We start from the raw sequence: 26774 nt of genomic DNA, 5'->3' as shown, positions 1-26774 counted from the left end.
CTACTATTTCTTGAAACACTTTGAATCTCTTTTTTAAAAAAAATGCATCTTCCAAACTCAGTTTATTTAGCTTTTACACTCAGGCGACTATAAAGGCCTACGGGCCTATTGATCAAATTCGGGTTCGGGATTCTACTTGCTATCAACTTTAAATACTTTGTAATTAAAAATATAATACAGATGAAAAATTTTTCACAACACTTATCTGATTAGTTAATTCGCGATTTTGCAGAATATAATCTTAAGTTTTTTTTGTTAATGTTTTTTAAAAAATTTACACGTGGAAATTTTTACTTTATTGACCCCAATTCTTTATGCCTGAAATTAGGGAATCCGGAAGTAGATAACTTGGAGGAAATAAGAAGGATGAAAACAGTGAAAATTGAAATTAGTTTTTGATTTCTTTAGAAGAAAATCAAGATGTCTCGAGCGATGGTGCCAAGCCAACAAAAGTTGGCGGAGAAGTTAACTATCCTGAATGACAGAGGAAGGGGCATGCTTACAAGAATATACAACATCAAGAAGGTGTGGTCGTTTATTCGAATTTCCTTGACAGTATAGTGTCTATATGTATTCATTATTGCCCTTGTGATTTTGTCATGTTTAGTTATAGGGTTTGCGCGTTGTAAAATTATAACTTTACTAAAGAACCTGAATTATTATAATCTCTGAATTACAAAACATTCCCCAGAATTATGGAAATTGCATGCATTTGCTATATAAAAGTAGAGACATAAATAACATGTTATTTTTATCTCTGTATAAAGTAATAAGGATCCTTGTGTCAAAATAAAAGCTGTTATCTTACATATACAATTCTTAAAGTAATAGAAAGATTAGTTGATATGAAGACATATGAAATATGGAACTACCATCGATATATCATCAGGTCCAGTACAATCTCCAGATTTAGCTATATAGCTTGAATAAGCTAAATAGCTATATTAAGCTATTCAGAGTAGCTTCATTTGGCTATTTTGTCATACATTTTTCTTAAATTTGTAATTATATCAGTATGTATAAAAAATCGCACTTTAGTCCAGTGATAGTTTTTAACTTTGAACTGTTCTGTGAACAATGCATGTAAAGATTACTCATCAATTTACGTCTCCTTATGAGACTTTGCACTAAAAGTTTTGGGGCAACTGATTCATGACCACACAGTTACTTCTTGAATGAAATATAAAGGAGGTCAGTTATGGTAAGCAAGATAACTGATTGGTAATAATTTATCACAATGAGAAGAAATCATACTTATCCACGCCTCATTCCACACAAAGTGGTAAACAGTTACCCAAAACAATGGAAATATATTTTTTGCTTATAATTGTTGAAAAGCTGCAGTGTTAAACCTATCTTTAATTGTGGTCAAGTTTATAATGGTCAGTTGTGCAAATATGAGTAGCAAGTTAATTGCGATTTTTTGTCCATTTCTTACAATAAATATTTTCTTAAAAAACTGCACATAAATAGCTTTATCAAGCTATTTTGAATAGCTTTATAAAGCTATATAGCTTTTTCAAGCTATATAGCTAAATCAAGAGATTGTGCTGGACCTGATCATACTAAAAATCACCTAGCCATATATTCAACATTAATGCGTCAATCTCAAATTTTAATACTTATATAATTTTAAACTGAAAACTTTAATATAGAAACAAAACAGCATTATCCAAATTTTGCAGTATTATCAGTCATTCAGAATTTTATTGTAGGTTGTTTTTCACATTTAATCAAATGCATATTCATTTATAATTAATATTATATTATTAAACTTCACAGAAAACTATGCAAATGATTTGGAAAATTATGATTAATGCAAGGGTAACATACACTAAACTTTTCAGGAAATGATGTACAAATTAAAAAAAAAAATAGATGAATAAGAGACAGGTCACAAATTGATAAGTTGTCCACCAGACTTATGTCAGTTGATTGAATGCAGTATTGTCAGTTACTGTCAAAGTATTTTATTTTGTGAAAGAAATACCTTTGTTTTAGAAAATATTTCTTGAAAAATCAAGAGATCATGTCTATAAAGTCAAAGGACTTCTAGTCTATGCCGTTTTATATGGAACCATTAGATTAATGCTGACTTGTCTCCCCTGCTCTTACAGATGTCAGTAAGTATAACTGCCCTTTCTATCCCTGGTGACCGTAATGTTTACTAGCATCAATGTCCCTCTTGTGTTCATCAGTGATTAGTTCATTCAGTTGGATTTGATGCTTTTCACATTGTTTAACTTTCATTTGTTTAGTTTTATTTCATTTATGTTGTTTAATATTGTTTAAAATTTGTTTGAGAAAGATTTGCTTTCCCATGAACTGTAAAGACTTATGTTAAGCCATTTTGTTTTCAGTTAATTTATCTCCCTTTATGCTCATTATTTCAGATCTTTTCCTCCAAATACTCTTTGATTTCAATATTTTTTACAAGAACAATCAAATGTTAATGAAACTATCTTGATTCATGCAAACATTACTGGTATACGTTTATATGTGTACTGTACACAGGGTTATTTTCGCCCCATGTAATATTCGCCCAGAGACAGCTTTGTTAAAAAGAGGAATAATTTGAGACATTGAGATTCCCTTTATCTTAAATTTGACTACGGACAACGAAGGTGAAAAGGGCAAAAATAAAATGGGGGCGAATATTTCCTTGTTTACGTATTTGTAACAACAAACTGTGAAATGTTGTAACTCTACTGTAAAACTGACCATCTTCACTGTGTTTTGATTTCAGATCTACTCTCCCAACAAAAAGAAGGTTCTAATGAATTTGATTTAATTGCATGAATTAATTGATTTTTTTTTCTTATTTTGTTTCAACTTCTAAAATTCAAATTGCAGATTTGTGAATTATTTTTTTCACTCCGTCAAATTAATTTGCAGACCTAACCTTACCAGCCACCGGAGCATGGTTGATTAATTTTTTTGCTATCACATTAAGCAGTTTTAAGATTAACAAAATCCTTTGAATAATAATACAACTTGTACATATGCATTCTATTTGCAAACCAAAGTATTCTTCCACTGAAATTATATTTTAAAATTTAATACATGTACTATCATTTTATAGTATACATGCATTAATGCTCGAAATGCCAGTAAAATTTTGTGATTTATTGAATTCTCCCAGGTTTAAGTTCTGGGCCTTTTGTAGAAAACCATGGAAAGTCTATCTAGCTTCATGTACATAAATTTTGCTTTATTTTCCACTCAAAGGTTTTTTTTTGTATTTGAGGGGTGCTTATACAATTCTAAATCAATTTTTTTGTTATCAAGTTTTGCAGTTCCTGTTGCTTCTTTTAAAAACTAAATTTTGTTTTATATTTGAATGGGATATTTAATTGGGAAATGGAATAATTTATTTAAATTGGGTCACGCTGAAGTGCTGGTTTAGCCTTTATTATTTTATTCTAGCTTTTCATCAAATTTTGTCAACACATTTCTTGAAAAATTTGCTTCATAAGTTATCATGTTACAAAAGTAATATGTCTCCTTTTCAATTCATTATTGTTACATATATTATTATCATGTGATGTGTTGTGTCAACTGTTGCAAAGAAGTAGAAATACTGTATTCTTCAAAATCTTTAGGGTATATTTTCTAGATATGATCATTTAAATGATCTTCTATGTTTTATATCTTTTCAAGATGCTTGGAAATCCACAGAACAAGCCTGGTTTTCTAACTGATAAAGCTTATGAACCAGTTTATAGATACTTGTTGCGGCGTTTTCCACATGTGGATAGCAAGTCGAGCACAGTAAGTGATCAAGACTCTCCACACATAGTCTAATGTCATCTTATGTCTTTTCATTTTAAGATGCTCACAAAAACTGACAGCAAACCAGCGTTTCTGTCGGATAAAAGTCTGGATTCGGTCTTCAAGTACCTCCACAAGAAATTCCCGAACATTGACAACCACGCGGGGGCAGTAAGTGGCTTGTTGCCTGCCACCGCATGTCCCTCTCTCTATAGCTTCCTCTCACTCCTTCACAGCAAATGTTCACAAAAAAGGACTTCTTTAAATCTGCAGACTCCCTCTGTCTCCTCACATTTTAATACAGTTCTTTAATATTTAAATTCACTGTTTAATTCTCCTTGAATCCTGTTGATATTAATACACTGTGCAATAGAGACAATTAACTGGCTTGTTTATGGTATATAAAGGCTACAATTAAAAAATATATCTGTAAATCTGCATGTCAAATGTTTATATTTTTTCAAACTAAGAAAAAACAAACTGCAGATCAGTCACTCTTTGAAAAAAACTATTGGGTTGCCATGCAGAAGAGCTACAGTTGTATGCATACAAATAAACTTGCAAATTTTACACTCAATAACTTGCCCAAGTTTTGGACTGATTACACTGTGGTTTATTTTATAAGTAATTTCATGGCTTAGCTGTTACACAGATTGATTAAATTGTTATTCCTGATGTTCAAATTGCACAATTTAGAAAAATCAAGATACAGGAAGGGAAGGTCCAAGTCCTGTATGTCCCCATTTGCTCTGTGTTAGAAAGTAGAATGATTAAGTTTTTGATACAAAGCACTTATTTATTTGATCAGAATTAGTAGAGTTTATTGATGGGTTTTTTTTATGTGTACATGTACTATGCAATGAATTATATCAAATATATGTAATTTTGTATACGTACATAATTATATTCATATGCACATTGATTAATTTATGCTGTTTTTGAACACATTATATTTCAGTAATGATTTAACTCTGGTGTATTGCTTTAAAATGTGCATGTTTCATTCTCTTTTTTTGGAAAAAAACTGTAACAGTTTAAACTATTGCATCTTATAATAGAAAATGGCAGCATGCAATGTAAAATGTATTAACTTTTAATATTGGTTTTGAATTTTATACTTTTGTCTTTAAAAACGTCCATTTATTTAGTATCTTGAAAATGAAATCTGGTAGGTACACGTAGAACCATGATAAAGTAAAGAAATTGTCCTAGTCAGAATTTAGCAGCTGTAGAGTGTTTTAAGTTGATGAAGAATAAAGCTCCGTCCATCTTTGCCATGTGATTCTGATGTGACTCTGTGATTACAGCTCCAAGTGATCAACAACATCAAACAGGACGTGGTCAAGTCCCTCTCCCTCTACTACTTCACCTTCGTGGACATCATGGACTTCAAGGTCAGATTTTGGGGTTTTTTTATAAACTCACATGGAATATTTCTTTGAGAAGAGATGAGATTTTGAAGTCAATACATCTTGTTTGATTTATATTTTAGGACCATGTTGTGGACCTGCTAACTACAATTGATGCTTGTCAAGTCCACATGGATGTTGTAAGTCTAGACAAACCAATTTACTGTGTTATTTCTTACATCCTGCTCTATTTTTAGAAATTTATTGCGCAAAAGATTTATAAACAAATTGTAATTTATACCAGTACCGGTAAATGTGTTTAATAATAACTTGTTTTATAGACCTTGAACTATGACCTGACCGTGAACTATCTGAACTTGATTTCGACCTATGTGTCCCTGATGATTCTGATGTCAAGGGTGGAGGATCGCAGAGTGGTGCTCTCTCTGTACAATGTTGCCTACGAGTATCTAAATGCCTCTAGGTAAGGAAGGGTAACTGTAGATACAGTAAAACACTCTTATAACGAAGCACCAGGGACGGACGATTTTCAGTTGTTATAAGTGCAATTCGTTATACTGTGGAATCATCATTTTTCGTGGCTTCGAGGTAACCCTTGCCCACAAAATTACATTCCCCTGAACCAATACACTATCATTTGTTTAATATTTATTAAAATTATCTTGATTACACTACCTACAAAATTATGTCCCCACGAACCAAGAAAATTCTGGCTTCCCACAAACATTGACCCCAACGAATAAAAATTATTCCACAGTACCAGTCAAGTTTACAGCAGGTAATAATGTCACAGGGAATGAAGATCACCTTGCAGAAAGCATCAATTCATGATTGATAAGTGTGTTCACTATAATCTTGTTTTACTGTATAATTTGTGATAGTTATTGAGTCATCACAGTGTGGTGGTATTCACTAAGATATACAATATAGGGCTTTTTAGGGACATTTATATTTTGGGGTAAAAGCATTTTTGTCTTAGATTATATAAAAGCATATCTGCATGTAGATTTTTTATTAGTATTAGAAAATTGTACAAAAACACTAGTTCATTATAATTATGAATCATGCTTAAATGTGCATGCAGTGCAGATTCTGAATTTTTATCTTGTAAAATGCAATGACATTTTAATGAATCTTTTGGACATTATTTTTTAGCGACCCCTCCTTTCCTCGCCTCGGGCAGATGGTGATTGATTATGACATTCCCCTCAGGAAGCTCTCGGAGGAGTTTGTCCCTCATTCCAGGGTACGCAAAGTTTACTGAAAGTTTAACATTATATGCTTCGAAGTCACTACAGATTGCATGTACATTATCTCAACCAAAAAAAAAGATAAAGCCTCAAATTAAATGAAAACATCTATAAACTGATTTTTCTGTATTTTCGTAGGTGGTAGTTCCCGCTTTGTTGTCTCTACACAAGATTTACCCCAAAAGGAACCTGCCCGCTGACCAGATGAGGGCCACGGGCATGCTGAGTCTGTTGGCAGAGCCCCTCAAAATTATGAATGTCCCAAATACAGATATGGTAGGTCTATCACTGGCAAATGCAAGCTTTATATAAGGATATTATAATGATTCGTGAATGTTAGAAAACTGGTTTGACTAAGTATTAAAATACATGTATAATCTTATTGGAAATGAAATCTTGCAAACTGCTACTTAAAGCATATTGTTTACAGTTCTTCAGTCAAAGTTTTGTGTTTAGTAAATGTGTATACAAGTAATACAGTTACATGTAGACTATGCATTAAAACTAGAAATATTGGTTTGTCATTTCAGGTGCAATGTGAATATCTTTCCCTTGATTCTATGGAAAAGTGGATCATTTGTAAGTACAATGCACATTCATAATTCCTGATCTATTGAAAATGAGAAATTTTCTTGCAGTGATTTTAGATATTTTATCTGTTAACAGTTTCTTCATTTTATGTTTACTGTCTCTTTTAGCCTTATGTTTACTACAACTTCCATATATCTTTAATGTTATGTTAAACTTTACAGTTTCTTGTACATGTATTCCTAATGTTTACAATCTCCTCACTGCTGTCTGTCTTCAGTCTCTATGATGCTGTGTTCATAATGTTTACAATCTCCTCACCGCTGTCTGTCTTCAGTCTCTATGATGCTGTATTCATAATGATAACAATCTCCTCACTGCTGTCTGTCTTCAGTCTCTATGATGCTGTATTTCATAATGTTTACAATCTCCTCACCGCTGTCTGTCTTCAGTCTCTATGATGCTGTATTCATAATGTTAACAATCTCCTCACCGCTGTCTGTCTTCAGTCTCTATGATGCTGTATTCCTAATGTTTACAATCTCCTCACCGCTGTCTGTCTTCAGTCTCTATGATGCTGTGTTCATAATGTTTACAATCTCCTCACCGCTGTCTGCCTTCAGTCTCTATGATGCTGTATTCATAATGTTAACAATCTCCTCACTGCTGTCTGTCTTCAGTCTCTATGATGCTGTATTCCTAATGTTTACAATCTCCTCACCGCTGTCTGTCTTCAGTCTCTATGATGCTGTGTTCATAATGTTTACAATCTCCTCACCGCTGTCTGCCTTCAGTCTCTATGATGCTGTATTCATAATGTTAACAATCTCCTCACTGCTGTCTGTCTTCAGTCTCTATGATGCTGTGTTCCTAATGTTAACAATCTCCTCACTGCTGTCTGTCTTCAGTCTCTATGATGCTGTGTTCCTAATGTTAACAATCTCCTCACTGCTGTCTGTCTTCAGTCTCTATGACGCTGTATTCCTAATGTTTACAATCTCCTCACTGCTGTCTGTCTTCAGTCTCTATGATGCTGTATTCATAATGTTTACAATCTCCTCACTGCTGTCTGTCTTCAGTCTCTATGACGCTGTATTCCTAATGTTTACAATCTCCTCACTGCTGTCTGTCTTCAGTCTCTATGACGCTGTATTCATAATGTTAACAATCTCCTCACTGCTGTCTGTCTTCAGTCTCTATGATGCTGTGTTCATAATGTTTACAATCTCCTCACTGCTGTCTGTCTTCAGTCTCTATGATGCTGTATTCCTAATGTTTACAATCTCTTCACTGCTGTCTGTCTTCAGTCTCTATGATGCTGTATTCCTAATGTTTACAATCTCCTCACTGCTGTCTGTCTTCAGTCTCTATGATGCTGTATTCATTATGTTAACAATCTCCTCACCGCTGTCTGTCTTCAGTCTCTATGATGCTGTATTCCTAATGTTTACAATCTCCTCACTGCTGTCTGTCTTCAGTCTCTATGATGCTGTATTCATAATGTTTACAATCTCCTCACTGCTGTCTGTCTTCAGTCTCTATGACGCTGTATTCATAATGTTTACAATCTCCTCACCGCTGTCTGTCTTCAGTCTCTATGATGCTGTGTCACACATACCTCCAGGAGGCTCAGTTATGGGACCTCTGGAAGACGGCGTTACAGTCCGGCTACATCGTACAGCTTTGTCGTGATGAAGTACTACATATTCACAGCTACATCAACACCTTCTTTGAAAGTCTGAAGGGGTAAATATTACCAATAACTGTCTTAAATTTCAGTTTGGTTTTTTTTTTTAGAGGATTAGGGTTCATTTCATCAAGCAACTTCGTGTATGTTTCACATCAATCATTATAAAATACATTATTACACGTACATGTACCGGTATGTCTGAAAACTACATAATTATTATTGCTTCACTTATGTCTGATAATCTGAAATTATTGACTACTGCTAAATTTTTCTCAAAATATTAAAATCTTTTGTATAATTCTGATATTTACATATACAAAGTAAATAAGGCTTGCTTGTAATGGTTATAACTTTTTCAGACACAACCTGCATAAAAGGATCACAGAGGTCAAGGATCTTCAGCACCAAGCTCTACAGTCCTCGTAAGTAGATCATATCCTATACCACAGGCAACATACAGGATCATATCCTACACCACAGGCTAAATACAGGATCATATCATACACCTCATATAAAATACAGGATCATATCCTACACCACAGACAAAATACAGGATCATATCCTACACCACAGACAAAATACAGGATCATATCCTACACCACAGACAAAATACAGATTGTACAATTTATTTGTTTCTTTGTCTTCACAACAACAAAAACTACATAACCATGCTTTCTTTCATGACACTTGTAACACCTGTCTTACAAGTTCAGTTAGTCATTTGTTAATGAGTAAATGCTATTTCTTGACAAGGAACCAGCTAATCTTGTAATTGTGACCATATGTGATGCATAAGTTAATTACTTGAAAAAAATATTGATCTGATATCTTGTTTACAGCCCAGCAATACACAGAGAGAGGAGAAAGTTTCTGAGATCAGCCCTGAAAGAATTAGCCTTGATTTTCACTGACCAGCCAGGTCTTCTTGGACCAAAGGTAAGGGAAAGTAAAAACAAAACTAATACTAAAACACTGAAAATCTTGATTTTCAGAGCCTTTCTCTTATTTCCATTATTTATGTTTCTTGAGATATTTCATGTTTTTCATAGTTTTATGATTTTTATCTTGGGTTTCCTAGGGTCTGTATGTCTTCCAAGCTCTGGCAGTGGCCCGAGATGAAATCCATTGGCTCCTGCGACACTTTGATAACCCTCCCTCCAAGAAGCACACCGTCAAACTGTCCCAGGAGGACTTTGTAGACAGACAGCTGCCCGAGCTTCTGTTCAACATGGAGGAACTCAAGTGTGAGTACAGGGTTCTATGTTGATATAAAATGTCCAGGTTAAATATTGATTTCTTTATACATGTACTGTACATTCTATATACATTTAGGAAAGGAAGATAACATGAAACATGATAACTACTTATTTAAATTATCATGTGATAATGATTCAGTAAACACAGATCACACTTTATATTAGATTCTCTTTGTTTTAACAGCTCTGCTGCGGAAATACAACCAAGTGGTGCAGCGCTATTTTGTCCAGTATTTGGCGGGTTATGATGCAGTGCTGCTCAACCAACTTATACAGGTACTATCTGCAGAATGTATTGTACTTATTAACTCTATATACCAAATTGTAACTACCGTGGTAGTACTTAGAAAATCAATGTGTTATGAATACAAATACATGTAATATTAACATGTCTGTGAGTGAAAGCAATTTTAACAACCAGTAATAAGTTGATCACATGTTTAACAAAATGTTGTATTGTGACCTGGTTTTGTTTTCACCCTTTAATTTTCTGTGTTTCTATGAACAGGAAATAACAAAAGACTCCGTAAGATTCTGAACACTGTACAGTATTTACAAAAAATTGTTTCTCTAACTAACCACTACTATTATAAGATAAGACAAGATCTAGTGAAAGTGATAGTTGTTACAAGTTGAAATTAAGGATTTTTACAGTACAGATATCCACAGAAAATATCCTTTTAGTCTTCAAACTACATATACATGTGTGTGTATGATCATTCACTAGATCTTGACTTGAGTTAACATCTTTTTGTTTTTATTGACAAAATGCAGCTATTTAACTGTACATTATTCTGTACATATATTACCTGTGTAAATGTTATGTACAATGTACACATATTTAAACATTTACTTTTGCTGCTGTATTATAAATTCTTTGAAAATGAGATCTGTTTTTCATCAAGTTAATAAACAAATTTATATTTATAAGATATTTTCTCAGTATTCCCATTTTCAATTTTATACATAACTCAAATCTGGTGTAATCCAGTCTCTTTGTTTTGTTTTCTGAGATTGTTATTTCGTTTACTACAAATACAGTCATACACTCTTGTACATACTTTAATATTTGTATATTTGACTCGCAAAATGATATTCTTGATTTGACATATTTTATAGACCTCTATTTTTGTTTATCTTGCATGGTTTGTCAATCTTTTGGTTAGGTATTTTCTCTACATTAACTGTATACATTGACCAGAGTAACCTTGGTGATTACCGATATTTGGAAGAGTTTGTGTGTTGAATTTCAGAGTAACTTTTACCGGCATACACTACAGTTAACTGTGTGTCGATTGAATATTTTTTAGTTTATGACTACATATATGTATACACTTAATCTATTTCAGAACCTGGCCCACTGTCCGGAAGACGAGTCTGTGATTTTGTCATCTCTCTACAATACCATTGCTGGATTGTCTGTCAAACAAGGTATGTAAAGCACAAAAAGTCATCTTTATGCCAATTAAGCAATGAATTTAGTAACTCTTTTTGGGCAATGCGTGTATGCAGTATTAAGGCCTCTACATAAATTCCTTTTGCTGATATTTTGTGTTTGTCGCATTTCTTGTGTAATATACTGTCATGAACTTCATGCTTTATCATTGAATTTAATGTTACATATGTTGTATTATTTCAGTTGAGGCTAATGAGGTGTTTGATTTCCGTGGGGTTAGGCTGGATTGGTTCAGACTACAGGCTTACACCAGTGTGTCTCGAGCTGGCCTGGTACTGAGGGACCATCAGGACCTGGGCAAACATCTCAACATGATCGTCTTCCACACTAAACTGGTGGACTACCTGGACGAACTCATAAACGAGACGGGAGACCTGTCCATCTACTGGTAATTGTGTAGATCAATAATTTTGGTGGTTTCTTTCTTTTTTATGGGGGGAGGGGACAAAAAACCCCGCCAGATGACAGTTATTAATAAACGAAATAAAGATAAACAAAGTAATTAACCCAAATTGATGTCGGTTATTTTATATGTCTTTTGCATCGTAGCTTCTACCACCAGATATTTGAGCACCAGTTTAAGCAGTGCATGGAGTTCCCTGCCCAGCACAGATTTAGCATAGTGTTTCCAATTATTTGTGGACATTTCATGAATGCTACACATGAACTCTGCCCTGAAGAGGTTAGTATTGCACTGAGTGTGCACATCTACAAATTCATCCAAATTGAATCAATTTCTGCACATTCTTTCATCACATACATGTACATGTTGATTAGAAGCATGTAAATATTAATAGCTACTTACCATGGTGAATAATCGATGCATTGACATTCTGTTGACAGCGCCACTCGATTGGCACCACCAGTGTTCAGTACGCTCACTGGTTCCTGAAGGAGATGTCGGACGAGGTCAATCAGGTCATCACAGCCATATGTGAGGAGCAGTGCATGCTCAACTACAAGGTATTTTTTTCCATTGGGATTCAGGAAATAAATTGATAAATTAGTTCATACAGTAGTGAAAAGTTTGATTTGAAGAAGTTTTCTACAATATATAAATGTACATTACCAAGGCATTAAAATACTTAACAATTTTTTTAAAGAAATTCTAGAAGGGCAAAGTTTCAGTAAAATTAAACAACAGACTTATGTCCAAATTTGACTGCTACATTATTCTTTTTCTTACAGCTTTTGCCAAAACACAGTGCTGCCAGTATTCTGCAGAGTTCCAACAAACACAAGAAAAACAAGGACAAAAAGAAGCAGGTCGGCCCAGAGGAGGAGAAACCTGGAACTGAGAGCGTTCGGAAAAACCGGGAAAACTTCACAAGGTATTCAGTTGTACGGAGTTGGAATTTAACTACATGTATGTGAGCAATAATACCAGGGAGGAGTTGGTGATTAAAAATCCTTTGTATTTTTTTGTATAGTTTGTTTAACGAATAGAATTTAATTCATGAAAATTAAAGATCTGCAGAAAATTTATATGGTATTTGACAAATTTCACTTGAATCTCTTTAGCCTTTTTACTGTGCCTCTTGAATTATGAATATCTATGTGATTGTCACCGATTGAGAGTCTGATTGATAAATGTTTTACCATACAATTTTGTGACTGTCACAATAGTATACAAGAAAACTTGCTTATTAGGAAGTGTTTGTGACATATGACCAGGTATGAGGATGTAGGAAAGATAATAACTTCCTTATGATGGATACTTCCTTACATCTGAATTCCTTGTACGCAAGTACCGGTATTGCTGTACACGGACCTCCTTCTATATTATGTATTTTTTTTTTCATTTGTTGATTTTCAATTTATGCATGTTTATTGTAGGGTTACAACGTATGTAAGAGGTGTCATGATACAGTACTATATGCAGTACTGGATTCACATCTATTCCTTCCCTTTTTTGACATTTTTTATTTGTTAATTTTTTTTTTACAATTGACTAATGAAGAAAAAATGCTTCTGATCAACCAATAATTTATGCAGCTTTTTTTAAAATTGTTAATAACAGCAATTTTATATCATTCAATTAAGTTACACCACAATTTTAAAAACATATTGAATAAGAGAAAATAAAGATTAAAATGCTTTAGACTTGCATGTAAGTTCATGAAAATCCATAGTTTTCTTAGAAACATTGTTTTAAATTATTCTTCATTGCCTAAGCCATTGAAAAGAAGGAAAACGTGGAAATTGAGGGAGACATCACTGTTTTTGTCTGTTTTTAGAATGGACAAGCTACACATGGCACTGACAGAGCTGTGCTATGCCATCAACCACTGCAATGTGATTCAAGTTTGGGAGCACGGCTTTGTTCCAAGGGAATTCTTCATCCAGCATCTAGAAACCAGATTTAACAAGTATGTTCATGATCATTTAGGCAACAATATTTAAGATGACATCCCTTTGTACATGCATAACCTGTGTACATCAAATTTCATTTACATGTACATTATACATATACATGTTGGTAAATTCCTCTGTGAATAGAGATGTACATATTTTAAAGTGATGTACCCCATGCATATGTTAATGTATACAAGTTATTATCTTGGATAGTGACATTGTTTGTTTGATGCTGCAGGGCCCTAGTTGGGATGATGATGTATAACCCTGACACCAGTGAAATTGCCAAACCCTCAGAACTCCTCAGCAGTGTCAAGGCCATCATGAGTGTGCTACAAGGGCTTGAAAATTATGGTAAGGTCACTGCATTCATTGACAATAAAAACAGCAAATGATTCAATGCATCATTTTTTGTTCAAGTGTATGCAAAATGTTTTGGGTCATATAATGAAGTTGTTTGTACTTCAGTTGGATGAGAGTCTTCTGTTAGGAAACTGCCCCAATTTTGGATTTTCTTTTGTTTTGCTTACAGTTCAGATTGACATAGCCCGGGTGTTTAACAGTGTACTGCCCCAGCAGACTCAGGCCACTGACAGCTTCAATGGAGAGAAGACCATCACGGCCAACTACACCAACTGGTAGGACTGTGCTCTGATTGTACAAACACTTTTTTCAGAGAATTGTTAGGGTCATCACTTTTGCTCAATTTTCATTGAATCAGATGCAATTATATTAAAAGATACAGTATGCAAATAACTGTTCAGTCTACATGTATTTGCACCTTATTATACCCCTGCTCCGAAGGAGAGGGGGTATACTGTTTTACCCTTGTGTGTCTGTCTGTCCATCCGTCTTACCGTCTGTCTGTCCGTCCGTAACAAAAATTTCTGTCGCATTTATCTTAGCAACTATTTATCGCAGATGCTTGAAATTTTTACACAGTGTTTGTTAAGGCATGCCATATTGTGGGATATATTTTTGTACCAATTGGACGTCAACTTCCTGTTAAATGATGACTTTGCTTATTTTTTAACGAAAATTTTCAAACAAATATTCATCAAAGATTTCTCAGCAACTGTTTATCGCAGATGCTTGAAATTTTTACACAATATTTGTATAGGCATGCCATATTGTGGGATATATTTTTGTACCAATCAACGTCAACTTCCTGTTAAATGAAGACTTTGTTTATTTTTAGCAAAAATTTTCAAACACATTTCCGTCAAAGATTTCTCAGCAACTATTTATCGCAGATGCTTGAAATTTTTACACAGTGTTTGTTAAGGCATGCCATATTGTGGGATATATTTTTGTACCAATCGGGCGTCAACTTCCTGTTAAATGAAGACTTTGTTTATTTTTAGCAAAAATTTTCAAACACATTTCCGTCAAAGATTTCTCAGCAACTATTTATCGCAGATGCTTGAAATTTTTACACAGTGTTTGTTAAGACATGCCATATTGTGGGATATATTTTTGTACCAATCGGACGTCAACTTTCTGTTAAATGAGTACTTTGTTTATTTTAGCCAAAATTTTCAAACAAATTTTCATCAAAGATTTCTCAGCAGCTATTTTTTGCAGATGCTTGAAATTTTTACACAGTATTTGTATAGGCATGCTATATTGTTGGATATATTTCTGTACCAATCAGATGCCAGCCTTCTGTTAAATGTCGACTTTGCTTATTTTGCATATTCACATCAGAGCGGGGGTATCACTAGTGAGCATTGGCTCACAGATATTTTGTTTTATTAGTTTATTTCTTAAGGACTCTAAAATGAGTTTGCTTGCTGATTTATTTTTATCTGCATTATTGTATTGTGCATCTGCCGTAAAAGATGAAGCATTAGAACCATACCTCTAATTCCTCACAGGTACTTAGAAGTGTTGTTGAGAAGAGTGACTGTGAATATTGGACAGATTGTGTACTCTCCCAACCATAAAGCATTTGTTACCGTGGCAACAGACAACAACAGCAAGGAGAACCTCTATCTGGCGGCGGAGGAGTATGCTGATCTCACAGGTCAGGGTCATGTCAAGGTCACTTTGTAATCTCTAACAGATCAGGTTGATCATTTTTGTAGAATTGAAGTTGAAAAAAAATTGGATATGTCAAGTTGAGAATATGACATAGACATTATCTTAAATAAATATTTTGAAGAACTGAGAGCTTTGGCTGAATTGATTGGACCCTATGGAATGAGATATCTAGGAGAAAGACTTATGGGTCATGTGGCCAGTCAAGTGGATGAGCTAAAGGTAAGTCAACGTTATGCTCTGTTGAACTGAATCTTGTGTTTACAATTGTAAGAGGTCAATGCAGTTACAAATCAATAGGAACATGCTTATTACCTATCTGTGCATGCTTAGATGTCATCTACTATTGGTAATATTATTGATATAAAGAAAAAGTGATATTTCATTATCATTATATGTGTTCGTACAATTCTTAAGTACATTACACTTAATTTTACAGAAACTGGTAATCCAAAACAAGGAGGTGCTGTTCAACATGAGGACCAGTTTTGATAAACCCGAGGTCATGAGGGACCTTTTCCGACGATTAGGAAGTAAGTCAGTCCAGTAAAGTCTCGTTTCTCGCATACATGTACCAGAAATAAATGACTAGGAAAAGTTTTAACATTTTAGAAATACATGTAGAGAAAAAGTCAGATTCATGATATATATTTAAGTAATTATACTGTACATGTATTATTTGTAACTTCCATGAAGCAGGTGAGTTAGTGCTACATTTCAGTGATTCCAATAACTTGATTTTTAATTTTCATTTATTTTTAAAGAAGTATGTGGTATGAAAACTCATCTCAGATGAATGTACACCACAATAGAATTTGTGACTTTTCCAAGGTTCTGATAAGTTGATATCAAGCTAAGATGTACATGTAGGTGTAGGCATGTGTAAATGGTAAGAAATATTTCCTTTTGAAGATAAATTTTTAAAACCAAACTTAGAATATATGGATATTTGCATTCATAATGTAAATGTTTAGAATTTCATGCACATGGTGGGTGCTGTTCAGTTCTTGAATGGTGCTGCATGCTGCTCTAGTCTAGTTCCTCATTTTCATTTATATATCAAGAAACTTAGTCTAGCTTTAACTAGTTCTCGTTATTGTTTTTATGCAATGGTTTTGTTGTTTGACTACTGTACATGTTAAATCATGGAAACATGTATAAGCATGACAGTTTTTTAGGAGCTGATTTCAAGTTTAGATATACATTTGTACTATGGAGTTATTGATTTGATTATTTTCCAAAACTTAGGCTTACGTCTACAGTGTATTAACTGGGAGTATATGATTTGTGAACTAAAAAATCTTGCGATTCTAAGTCTGCGCTTCTTTTACTAACAGATTCGTCAGTATAAAACAGCTAGGAAATTGTTGTATTGCAAAGCTTAAGTTCAGAGTATTGTGTATGAGAGAGAGAGAGAGAGAGAGAGAGAGAGAGAGAGAGAGAGAGAGAGAGAGATTATTATTGAGTGAGAGAGATAATCCATTAATGCTTTCAATCTTATTGCTGTTATATAGGACCTGTTAAACAGCAAGGAAGTAAGATCCTCAGACTGTCTGTGTATTTATGTTCTGTCTGCATTTTATTTGTACATCATCCTTTGTGTATAGCAGTATTTATGGTCACCGGAAAGCTTTTATACCAGACTTCATTGATTCACAATCATGCCATTTCCTGTCGTAAAATGGGGAGAATTAATTTCGTCATTGATTTTTCTGTCTTATCTGTTTCATTACTCTGAGCTTATTATTATTAGAATATTTATGTTGTTTTGATTTTGTTGTTTTCTTAATCATCATAATCAGGAGCTTATGTTGAGTTGAAGAAAGGTAAAAACTGAAACGAAATTTTGAGGGCTAAAGGGACCAGGTTACCTGAGTTTTGTTTTAATATGATCATGGTGTACAATTTAATTTCAAATAATAGGTGACATATTTTGCATGATTTCATTTTTATTTTTGTATTCTTTATTTACCTTAGTCTTGTTATTATTTGAAGCATGTTCTTTTTCTCACATCTTTTTAAATGTATTTTATTTTCAATTTTACTTCTAAAATTTATTATATCATCTTTTACTTTTGATAGAAATTTCATGCGAGATTTATTATTTAATTATGTTTAGCTTTTTGGGGAAAAAAACTTATACAGTTTTTAAGGAAGAAAATCTAATTGGAAAAAAAATAAAAAGTGCACAACAGTAAAATAGAAAAATAACATGGCAGAGGTATAAAACTGTTAATAAAGTTGTTACAAATGAAAGCACAGTATGTAAGGACAATTACATAATAAGATTTGTAATGTGACCATGTATATCTTTAGATACAAAAAACCAGGTGTCAGGTAAGCCTTCACACAGTAACTTCCCTTGTAATACAGTTATTCCCCTTGTATCTCTATTGTATATCTTTATACTCTTCTAGAAGTGTCTATTTCTCTAACTGAATAATAAAGAACTGGAGTGAATTGCTAGTTTGAATGAAATTCCAGTTTAATTGGGGTTGAATTTGAAGTTGCCTTTTAACAATGCTATCAAAGAGAAAAAAATTTAGCTAAAAAAGAAGTTGACACCAATCTAACATTACAAACAGCTTATATGTCTATGATAGAGAAAGTTAAACAATCAAAACACTTCTAAAGAGCTTTGACTGAACTCTGCTTGCATTAAAAATGCTAGTAAATTCTGCATTAATTCTACAGTAAATTTTAGTGTCTTGACCACGCAACCATACACATTAATTATATTTCGTCTGAATATCAATAGATTCATTTTTTTTCTACAATGTACAAGAGTTACAGTTTATGTGCCAAGTGAGTTTGATTTGAGATGACTTTAACTAACAGCGGCACAGCCCAAATACATAACGCATTCATTATCAATGGGAAGAATTATGTACGTGTAAGAAATACATGGGATTCAAGCGGCATAAGGATCAACATTTCAGTGCTAAGCTTCAACCGCATTCCATGATTACTGTATGGAACCAAGAAAGATCTTTGACCCCTTCCCCCTTTTTAAAGATCTTGACTGTTGTAGTACACTTCCTAAACACCTCAGCTCTCCTGGAATGTGGAGCTAAGGTTTACACTTCTTACCATGTTATGTCACTGTATGTGACTTGAAATTCTTCAGACATAGTTTGCATGCTGCATTGCATTCTGGGAGACATGGGTCTGTTTGTATCATGTATGAGAGGGGTACAGCAGTTCACATGTTGCTGTTGCATGTCAGTAAAGAGTGGTTGATTAGCACACCAAAATGGCTTGCATAGAATGGCTTAATCACTAAAAGTTTGGCGTAAATATTGCTTGAGCACACTGACAGTGTTGCAAGTTGTCAGCAGGTGTTAGCTTATAGAGATTGATTATTTGTATCCTACTTTTAAAAAAAAAGATATAGAGTAATAATCATTTGTACTAATATGTACATTTAGAAATACCAACATTAATTTAGAATCAAAGATACGGAATGTTATAGTATCATTAAAGTGTGAGGGAAACTAATAATGATTAATCAGATATAAAAATTAATATTAATCAAAATGGTATTTTTTGTTCAGTTTCATTGTTATTTTATGGATTATGAATTATTTCAATTTTTACCTCCCACTTCTGTATGTAAATTTCAGGGTCCAGAGAGAATGTGATCAGTGTATATCATTGTTTATAATGTACTTCACCAAGATAGTGTAATTCAGCTTTAGAATTATGTATCATATTAACTCAGATTTCTCTACTATTTTGTTTATTATTTTATTTTCTTCATACTTTATTTTTGTGTTGAATTTCTGTGTAAGCAGACAGTTGTGTTGCTATAGTTGATCAGTATGAGGTAAGATCAATGTTGGATGTAAGGGAATTAATTTTGATTGCTGTAACTGATGGTCTCCCTTGTTTCTGTGACAGATGTGGACAGTGTTCTGATGAGGATGACCATCATAGGCATCCTTCTGTCCTTCCGATCCCTGGCCCAGGATGCCCTGCTGGATGTAAGTACATGCTTCACTTATTAAAGGAAATAGGTTAGGGAGACTTTCAAAGAACTGGCCATGTTATTTGGCATACTGGTTAACTATTTCGAACACATTTTGAGCATAGTTGGAAACACTCCATTTTCTTTTGGTCCATTAAAAAAAAATGAATTACATGTACATGACTGTATAACTGTTGATCAACGTCATTAAACAATTTTGGTTGGAAATTTTGAGACGATGAGAGTACTAAATGTTGTCTTTGGCCATAGCAAGTATTATTGTCTTTTTAGCCTTAGGCCAGATCAAAAATAAAAACTTTTATATAGCTTATTTTAAAAGTTGATTGTAAAATTAAGTGAGCTGTGTTGTATGTGTTTAGGTGCTGGAGGACAGGATTCCGTTCCTGATGGCCTCTGTCCAGGATCTACAGCATTTTGTCCCTAACATGAAGGACACCAAGGTCAGTGACCGCTGTCGCTTTTGTCTTACTGATGTATACCGGTACTTACACAAACATTTACAAGTAACGTACTCCATGTATCACTCGTAGACGTAGAGGGAACACAGCTAGGCTTTATCCCATGAAAATTAATAGAATTAGTGTAACCACAGGCATTTTGTAACAATAATTTCATAATGGTCAATATTGCAGAATTGCTCCAATGAATTGAGTGGATAAGACGATTGGCACACATTTGTTTGAATGGAAACATGCAGCTCTCTATAACATTATCATTTTGCTTAGATGTAGTTCTTCTATTTTATTGATTTCATGTATTTATATCGGTTCTCTCATGCTTTTGATGGGCTCACTTGATGTATATATATATAATAGATTTATATTAACTTTCCAAATCAGATATACATGTATGGTATTATTACATGTATATATATATTCTATTACCCAGTAAAGGGGAGGAAGGGATATGGGGCTGATGGTATTAAATGTGAACCAATTAGGAACAAATTAAGGTTAAAGTAGAATAATTCTATGAATCTACATGTATATTCAGGGCACTGTAAACCAAGTATTACATGTGTCAATTTTTCTTTGCAAATGATTAATTATTTGATAACAACTCAGCAATGTTTAATTTCTGCAAGCATTTTTGAAGTTCTTTATTCCATGCAGAATGGTGTCTTTGTATCCACCCATGATAAAGATCTGTGAGCTTAGAGTGCCTCATGAATCTTGCAGATATTTATGGCACACAGCAAATACTTGGTCTACAGAACATCATACTGTATAGCAGGTTAAAATCACGGGCGAAATAGATAGCAATTTTTTAATTTTGCAGCATATCGCAGTAGATTGAATTTGCGAAGAACAAAAATTTGTAAAACATAAAATTCAAACCCAATTGAATTTTACAAAATACCAATAATGATTATTTGCACATCTGTACTAGTAACCCAAGTTCCATCTGGTACCATACATATCTCAGTACAAATTCTATAAAATACAGTACGCATATTAAATCCCCTATCGATGTTAATTGGTTATCCTCGTTAGCCTCTGATTGACGCAGCGTATTTTTCACCTGACAGTACTCCCACATGAAGCAGCAGGTTTGTCTATGTCTTGTTTGGCTTTTGTGTTCTGTGAGCTGTTTACAAATATGAACTGTGTCTAGGAGCATCATGTAGTAAAGTAAAGTGTGGTTAATGCATGGGGAGGGGGGAATAGAGCCAATTTTTTCTGTTCAATATTCTTTTCAGAGTGATGATATGTCTTCGGTTTTCCAAAACGAAATTCAAATGGTCCAAAATTACTGAATCTTCTTTGACATCTCAAAATTAGAATGTTCATATTTGTAATTTTTCTCTGGATTTTTAAATATTATTTTATTTTGTTTGAAAAAACTCTGTTTTTGATGTTTAATACACACTGTGCTGTTGTGTATAGTTTGTAGAGATTGCCACAAGTCTAATCCCAGTATTGAGTCTGATTTGAATGATGTTGATTCAGTGACTTTTATACATTTATTTACAATAGTGTTCAGCAAAACTTAACTTACCTTCTGTTCATGATTGTGTATAAATTGTAAATTTAAAGACTTATCCCTGTATTCCAATACCTTTTGTGCCCTACCTTTCGTACCTGTAATTTTATCCAATAGATATAAGATCAAAGCTTGTTTTTTTTGTGAATTTGTCAGAGAAAGATGCTTTGTGTGCCTGTAGATTGTATGTTTATGTAGCTTTGATTTAGGAGTGTGTTGTGTTGGTAACACAGATTGTAGAATATTTAGGTACATAGTACCTGTAGTATTGTGTAGTTTAAACCTCTGGACACTAGTAGTGACTGTCCTGTAGATGTAACATAGATTGCTTTTAACATGTCTTGTCAAAGATTTTGAAGATATTTACATACATGTACCTCACATTATACCATTACTTGTATAATCAAAATTTTATCTCTTTTTAACATATTGTTTCTTTTACAATTCAATTCCATTACTTTTAATTTTGATTCAAAGAATAATGTGAAAAAATGTAACCATGGTAACTGGTATTGGTTTTTTGTTCCAATTTTCAGGTGGTCAATGAGATGGCGTCAGCAGCCGGACTGTCATGTGACATAGACCCCCTGCTGATCAGTGCACTGAGATCCCAGAAAAATGGTGGGTAGAGGGCGCACTTGCTCCATTGCTTCTTTAGTAGGGCTCACTCACTTTGATATAATTAGCAGTGGCTATGTATAAACCCCACAGCAAACTTTCAAATTCTTGCTAGCACTGTTTGAATTTCATTGCTTTGATTTTAGTTTGTGTGGGATTTTTATTTATAAGTTTTACATTGATTCTGTAAAAAGACAAAGAGTGATTTTACTGATTTGCTGATTTAATGCTTCATCATTGCTAGTAACTTTTTTTTTGATGTGTTGATTTTAAAGTTTCACAAACTAAAGATAATAAAGGGAAGGGTAAAGGTAAATATGTTACAGATGACCTGTATTTGGAGGTGGCTGGTTCGAATGTTTGTTACGGTTGTAGGCAGAACTGTGTTTGATGTCACTAAACAGATGCATGTTTCACTGCAAATCAACTCAAGCTTTATGCATATAGTCAGAAAAATTTCAATTCAAAAAGACAGCTTTAGATAGGATGATTTTTTTGTAGCGAGTTTGCTCAAATAATAGACAGATTCAAAATTACATGTACCCGTATTAGTCATCTGTATGCTTCAGTTCAATTTTTTTGGAAAAGAGAGGAAATAATGGCACCATGTTTTTTATAGTGCTTCACGGAACAGTGGTACAGAAATCAAGTGCTTAAAAGTATTTGTGCTTCATCATTTGGCTTGAATTTAAGAATTAATGGCAATACCATAAGATTATGCCAATTTTGACTAAAATGAATGATCATATGGCATCTTAATTTGTGTTAGGTAATTACTGGAAATGTGCTTTGAACTTAAAAGAGCTGTGCTGTGTAATTCATTAGTGGCAATGTCACTGCTTTTATTTATTCATTATAGGATTGATTTGCAATAACCCAACCCCAAATAAAAAAAAATGTACAATTTAAAGTAATTTAATGCTGGTATAAACGCAGATTAATGAAGTCACTATCATTATACATGTAGTGAAATTTTATAACCAAGGGTCTCAGAAAATACTTAATAATTTTTTGTACAATTTCACTCTTCAAACAATCTCAGCTGCAGATTTTAAGAATTTACAGCATTTGAAATAGACAATGAATCTCTTGTAACAAACTGTGTTAAAGTTCCAAAAAGTTTTCACTGGTTACATTATCCAAAAGTTTACACTGGTTACATTATCCAAAAGTTTACACTGGTTACATTATCCAAAAGTTTACACTGGTTACATTATCCAAAAGTTTACACTGGTTACATTATCCAAAAGTTTACACTGGTTACATTATTTTCGTAAGTTTTCTATTAACTTAAATCCTTCAATTTACAGTCTATCTATAGAAAGATCTGTATATAAGACATCAATGAGCACATCTGATATTTATAGGGAATTTAAAAATAAGCTAAATTTTTTTTTATGAATCCTTTTTACGGAACTTTAAGGAATACAGATATTGTGTAAAGTAAATATAAAATGTTTGTTGTAGCTTTAATGGATTAGAATTGGTTTTGGAAATGGTCAGTGTGAGCTCTATAGTCCAGGAGTTAGGATAGGGAGTTCAAATGTACAAAAAAAACAACATTTGAACTTCAATATCCTGAACACCGATATGTCGAATACTCAGATATCTCAAAGTTGATAACCAGTCCCATCTAGTTTAAGATAATGAGGTTTAATTGTATAACAAAAGTACATGTAATTGAGGCAGCAAATTCATCGTGAACGTTTTAAGTATCAATGTAAACTATCCGATGTACTGTGATAGCCAAGAGATGGAATAATTTCAGAATTTTAATAAATCAAAGCATTACCAGGTGTTTTGTAGTTTTATCAATAAAAAATAACTTGCCTTTAAGTTATTAAAATCACTCCCACTTTTCTTACAAAGTGTTATAATAATGTTTATAAAACAATCTCACAACTTTACATAGCCGGAGAACCAGAGTATAGTAAGTACCCACACACTGTTTCATGTCTGTCCAATAAAGTTAAACAAAGGTAGTGAAAACTGGTGCATTCTACACAGATATAAAAACCTACCGACTGTGATGCTGGAAATGGTAGGCCTGTATGGAGCATGTCCTTCATAACGCATGATCAGAGAAAAAATCTAACAAGTTTAACACAAATAAAAGCATTGAATTCTGCTTGTTTTACATTTCAATAAACTCACACCATAACAAAATTTAATCTTATTTAGACTAATGGTATGAAAAATATTTCCCTAGAGGATGTTTTATTTTGACGTGGAAGACATTAGGTTTGGGGTTGTGCGAGGCCGAGTACCCCATTTCTTTATGTATATTTATCTCTTGTTTTAGAGGACGGCGAAAGGAAAGCGTCCACTTCTAGCGACACGGAAGGTATCCCAGTCTGATCATGCAGGCTTTAGCTGCGATATTATTTTTGGTTTATAGATAAATGACTCTCCTCATAGCTTTTATAGCTTTTACAACTTAAGCTTTATATACGATTCCACCATTTTGTACATTGTATTCTTTGAGAAAAGGTAGGCCTCTCCAGACTACGAACTGAATTGAATCCTGCAAAGTTTCTTAGTTACGATGCACATGTTCTAGGATGAATTTAATATCACACCATCCTTTATTTTCCATGCATCATTTAGTATGCAGATATGTTTAGTTCCTTTATATTACACTGATATACAGACTGGTCATGTTTGTTCCACTATACTTCTCGGAAGTATGTCCTGATGACCTTTATATGTTTACAGATTTTTATACATCTTTCCTCTTTGACAAGAATTTGCATGAAGGAATGCATATAGCAGTAAACTCTTTAAGACTTGACTGAGAATATCCATCCCTATCTAGAATAGATTTGTATGATCTTAACTTCTCAGATATATCCTGAACATTTTATGCCTTGTATATGCATTAATAGTCTCAAAACAGACATACCCAGTACATGTCAAATTGTTGGAGTTTGGTATTTGTTAATCAAAATCTCCATCAAAATTGGTACAAATTCATCAGATGTTTTGTAGAACATGTAACTCATATCATTGTAAATTCTGAAAATTTAAACTTATATTGATGTAATGTCTACTGGTAAGTAATTGATCTTTTGAATACCATTAAATTTTCTATTGTCATCAGCTTTTATTACGATAAGTACATGTTTACCTACAGTCTTCAAAATTTCCACAAAGTCAGCTGCTTGTGTTTTTTTGTACATTTTTAAAACCAATGCTTTAATTTCGTTAGCTTTGCTGCTTTGAAAATGACTAATAATTTTATGGGCTCTAGCTTAAGCCCAATTAGAGGATACTCTTACTGTAGTTATAATAAGCTTTGTTTCTTTAATCAGTGGCCAATGAGAGTGACTATGAGTTGGCCTGTCTACTGATGGTCTTTGTGGCTGTATCCATACCCACACTGGCCAAAAAAGATGTCTCTGTGTTCAAGGCCTCACTTGAGGGTAAGTACAATTAACGTTTTAAAATCATTTACAGGAAAGTGAATGAATGTTCACGTCTATTTGGTATATTGTTCTATAAATTTCAGATCTATCACTTCTTTTTACTTTCTCATTTGTCAAAGATGATACATTTTTTTTTATTTCCTTTATATATACTGTTGATTACAAACTGAATTCATGAAAACCTCCAATTTTTCATACCTCAACTGATTCAGCCATACATATATACAAAAAATATATACTGTTATATGTTTATATATGCATGCATTACAGGGAACCTGAGTAATTGTCACTGTCTGGCCAAAGCTGTCAATCAGATAGCAGGTGCCCTGTTTACTATCCATGGACCAGGCGATGTGTCGGACAGATTACAAGAGTTCCTAGCTGTAAGTCTACTCCCCCCCCCCCCCCCCCCCCCCCCAATAAAAAAACAAACATAACAGGTGATCTTAAAATTCAGTATAAATGGTTGATTAATAAGAATATACCGGTACATGTACTGCATGTTTAACCAATTAACATAAGTACTCAAACATATGCTGTTCACAATTAGTAACAGCTAGGAATCAATTTATAAAAGTTTTATAAATTGATGTTTTAAACACATTGGCATATATTTATGTTTGATTGCAGCTTGCATCTTCAAGTTTACTGCGACTTGGTCAGTCTCAAGAACAAGAAAAAGAAACCTTCAAAAACAGGGAATCAGTGTACATACTTTTGGATCTGGTGAGTATCACAGAACAACAAGTTAAACTCATTGAACTGAGAAGCTGCTGGAGCTACCCTCAATTGTAACTGGCTTGGATGTTAATCATAGAACCTCTTGTGTATTGAATTATCCCAGTGTATTACTGTACCTAGATTTGAGTTTTCCTCTTTCCACAGATTGTGCAGGAATCGCCATATTTAACCATGGACCTCCTTGAGTCCTGTTTTCCGTACGCTCTTCTAAGAAATGCCTACCACACGGTGTATAAAGCATCGGCAGTGGACAACTAACTCTCGACATGAGATCAGGAGGGGGCAGGAAGTAGAAATCAGACT

General features: G+C 33.6%; 1 protein-coding gene across 22 annotated transcripts; it reads left to right on the top strand.

Annotated features, from left to right (window-relative positions):
* Positions 1-320: 320 nt before the first annotated feature.
* On the top strand, positions 321-26774 carry LOC128188120 (nck-associated protein 1-like). 22 transcript variants are annotated; one of them, XM_052859094.1, is made up of 38 exons: positions 321-525; positions 2747-2770; positions 3661-3771; positions 5079-5165; positions 5264-5320; positions 5462-5604; positions 6297-6387; positions 6530-6667; positions 6922-6970; positions 8512-8665; positions 8969-9031; positions 9449-9545; positions 9688-9853; positions 10050-10141; positions 10374-10391; positions 11215-11296; positions 11505-11709; positions 11871-12003; positions 12165-12284; positions 12510-12652; positions 13559-13690; positions 13915-14030; positions 14209-14314; positions 15554-15702; positions 15841-15938; positions 16156-16249; positions 17231-17251; positions 18033-18053; positions 19617-19699; positions 20064-20144; positions 21233-21253; positions 22224-22308; positions 24218-24235; positions 24608-24649; positions 25617-25727; positions 26001-26113; positions 26361-26456; positions 26616-26774. In XM_052859094.1, the coding sequence occupies exons 1-38, from the start codon at positions 421-423 to the stop codon at positions 26727-26729; spliced, it is 3579 nt and encodes a 1192-aa protein (XP_052715054.1). In that variant the 5' UTR covers positions 321-420; the 3' UTR covers positions 26730-26774. The 22 variants fall into 22 exon arrangements, with proteins under 22 accessions (XP_052715054.1, XP_052714972.1, XP_052715627.1 ...); XM_052859012.1 differs by lacking the exon at positions 3661-3771 and adding an exon at positions 3832-3942 and having other exon boundaries at positions 322-525; XM_052859667.1 differs by lacking the exons at positions 2747-2770; positions 3661-3771 and adding an exon at positions 3832-3942 and having other exon boundaries at positions 322-525.

The sequence above is a fragment of the Crassostrea angulata genome, chromosome 1 (genome assembly GCF_025612915.1).
Source record: "Crassostrea angulata isolate pt1a10 chromosome 1, ASM2561291v2, whole genome shotgun sequence".
NCBI lineage: Eukaryota > Metazoa > Mollusca > Bivalvia > Ostreida > Ostreidae > Magallana > Magallana angulata.
Note: the sequence above shows the minus strand (reverse complement) of the source record. Positions and strands in the feature narration are given on the sequence as shown.

Coding starts and splice junctions, on each gene's coding strand:
- LOC128188120 (XM_052859094.1), top strand. CDS start 421: ATGTCTCGAGCGATGGTGCCAAGCCAACAAAAGTTGGCGGAGAAGTTA. Junction 3,772..5,078: donor TGGATAGCAAGTCGAGCACA/GTAAGTGATCAA, acceptor CTGTGATTACAG/CTCCAAGTGATCAACAACAT. Junction 9,546..9,687: donor CAGGTCTTCTTGGACCAAAG/GTAAGGGAAAGT, acceptor TGGGTTTCCTAG/GGTCTGTATGTCTTCCAAGC.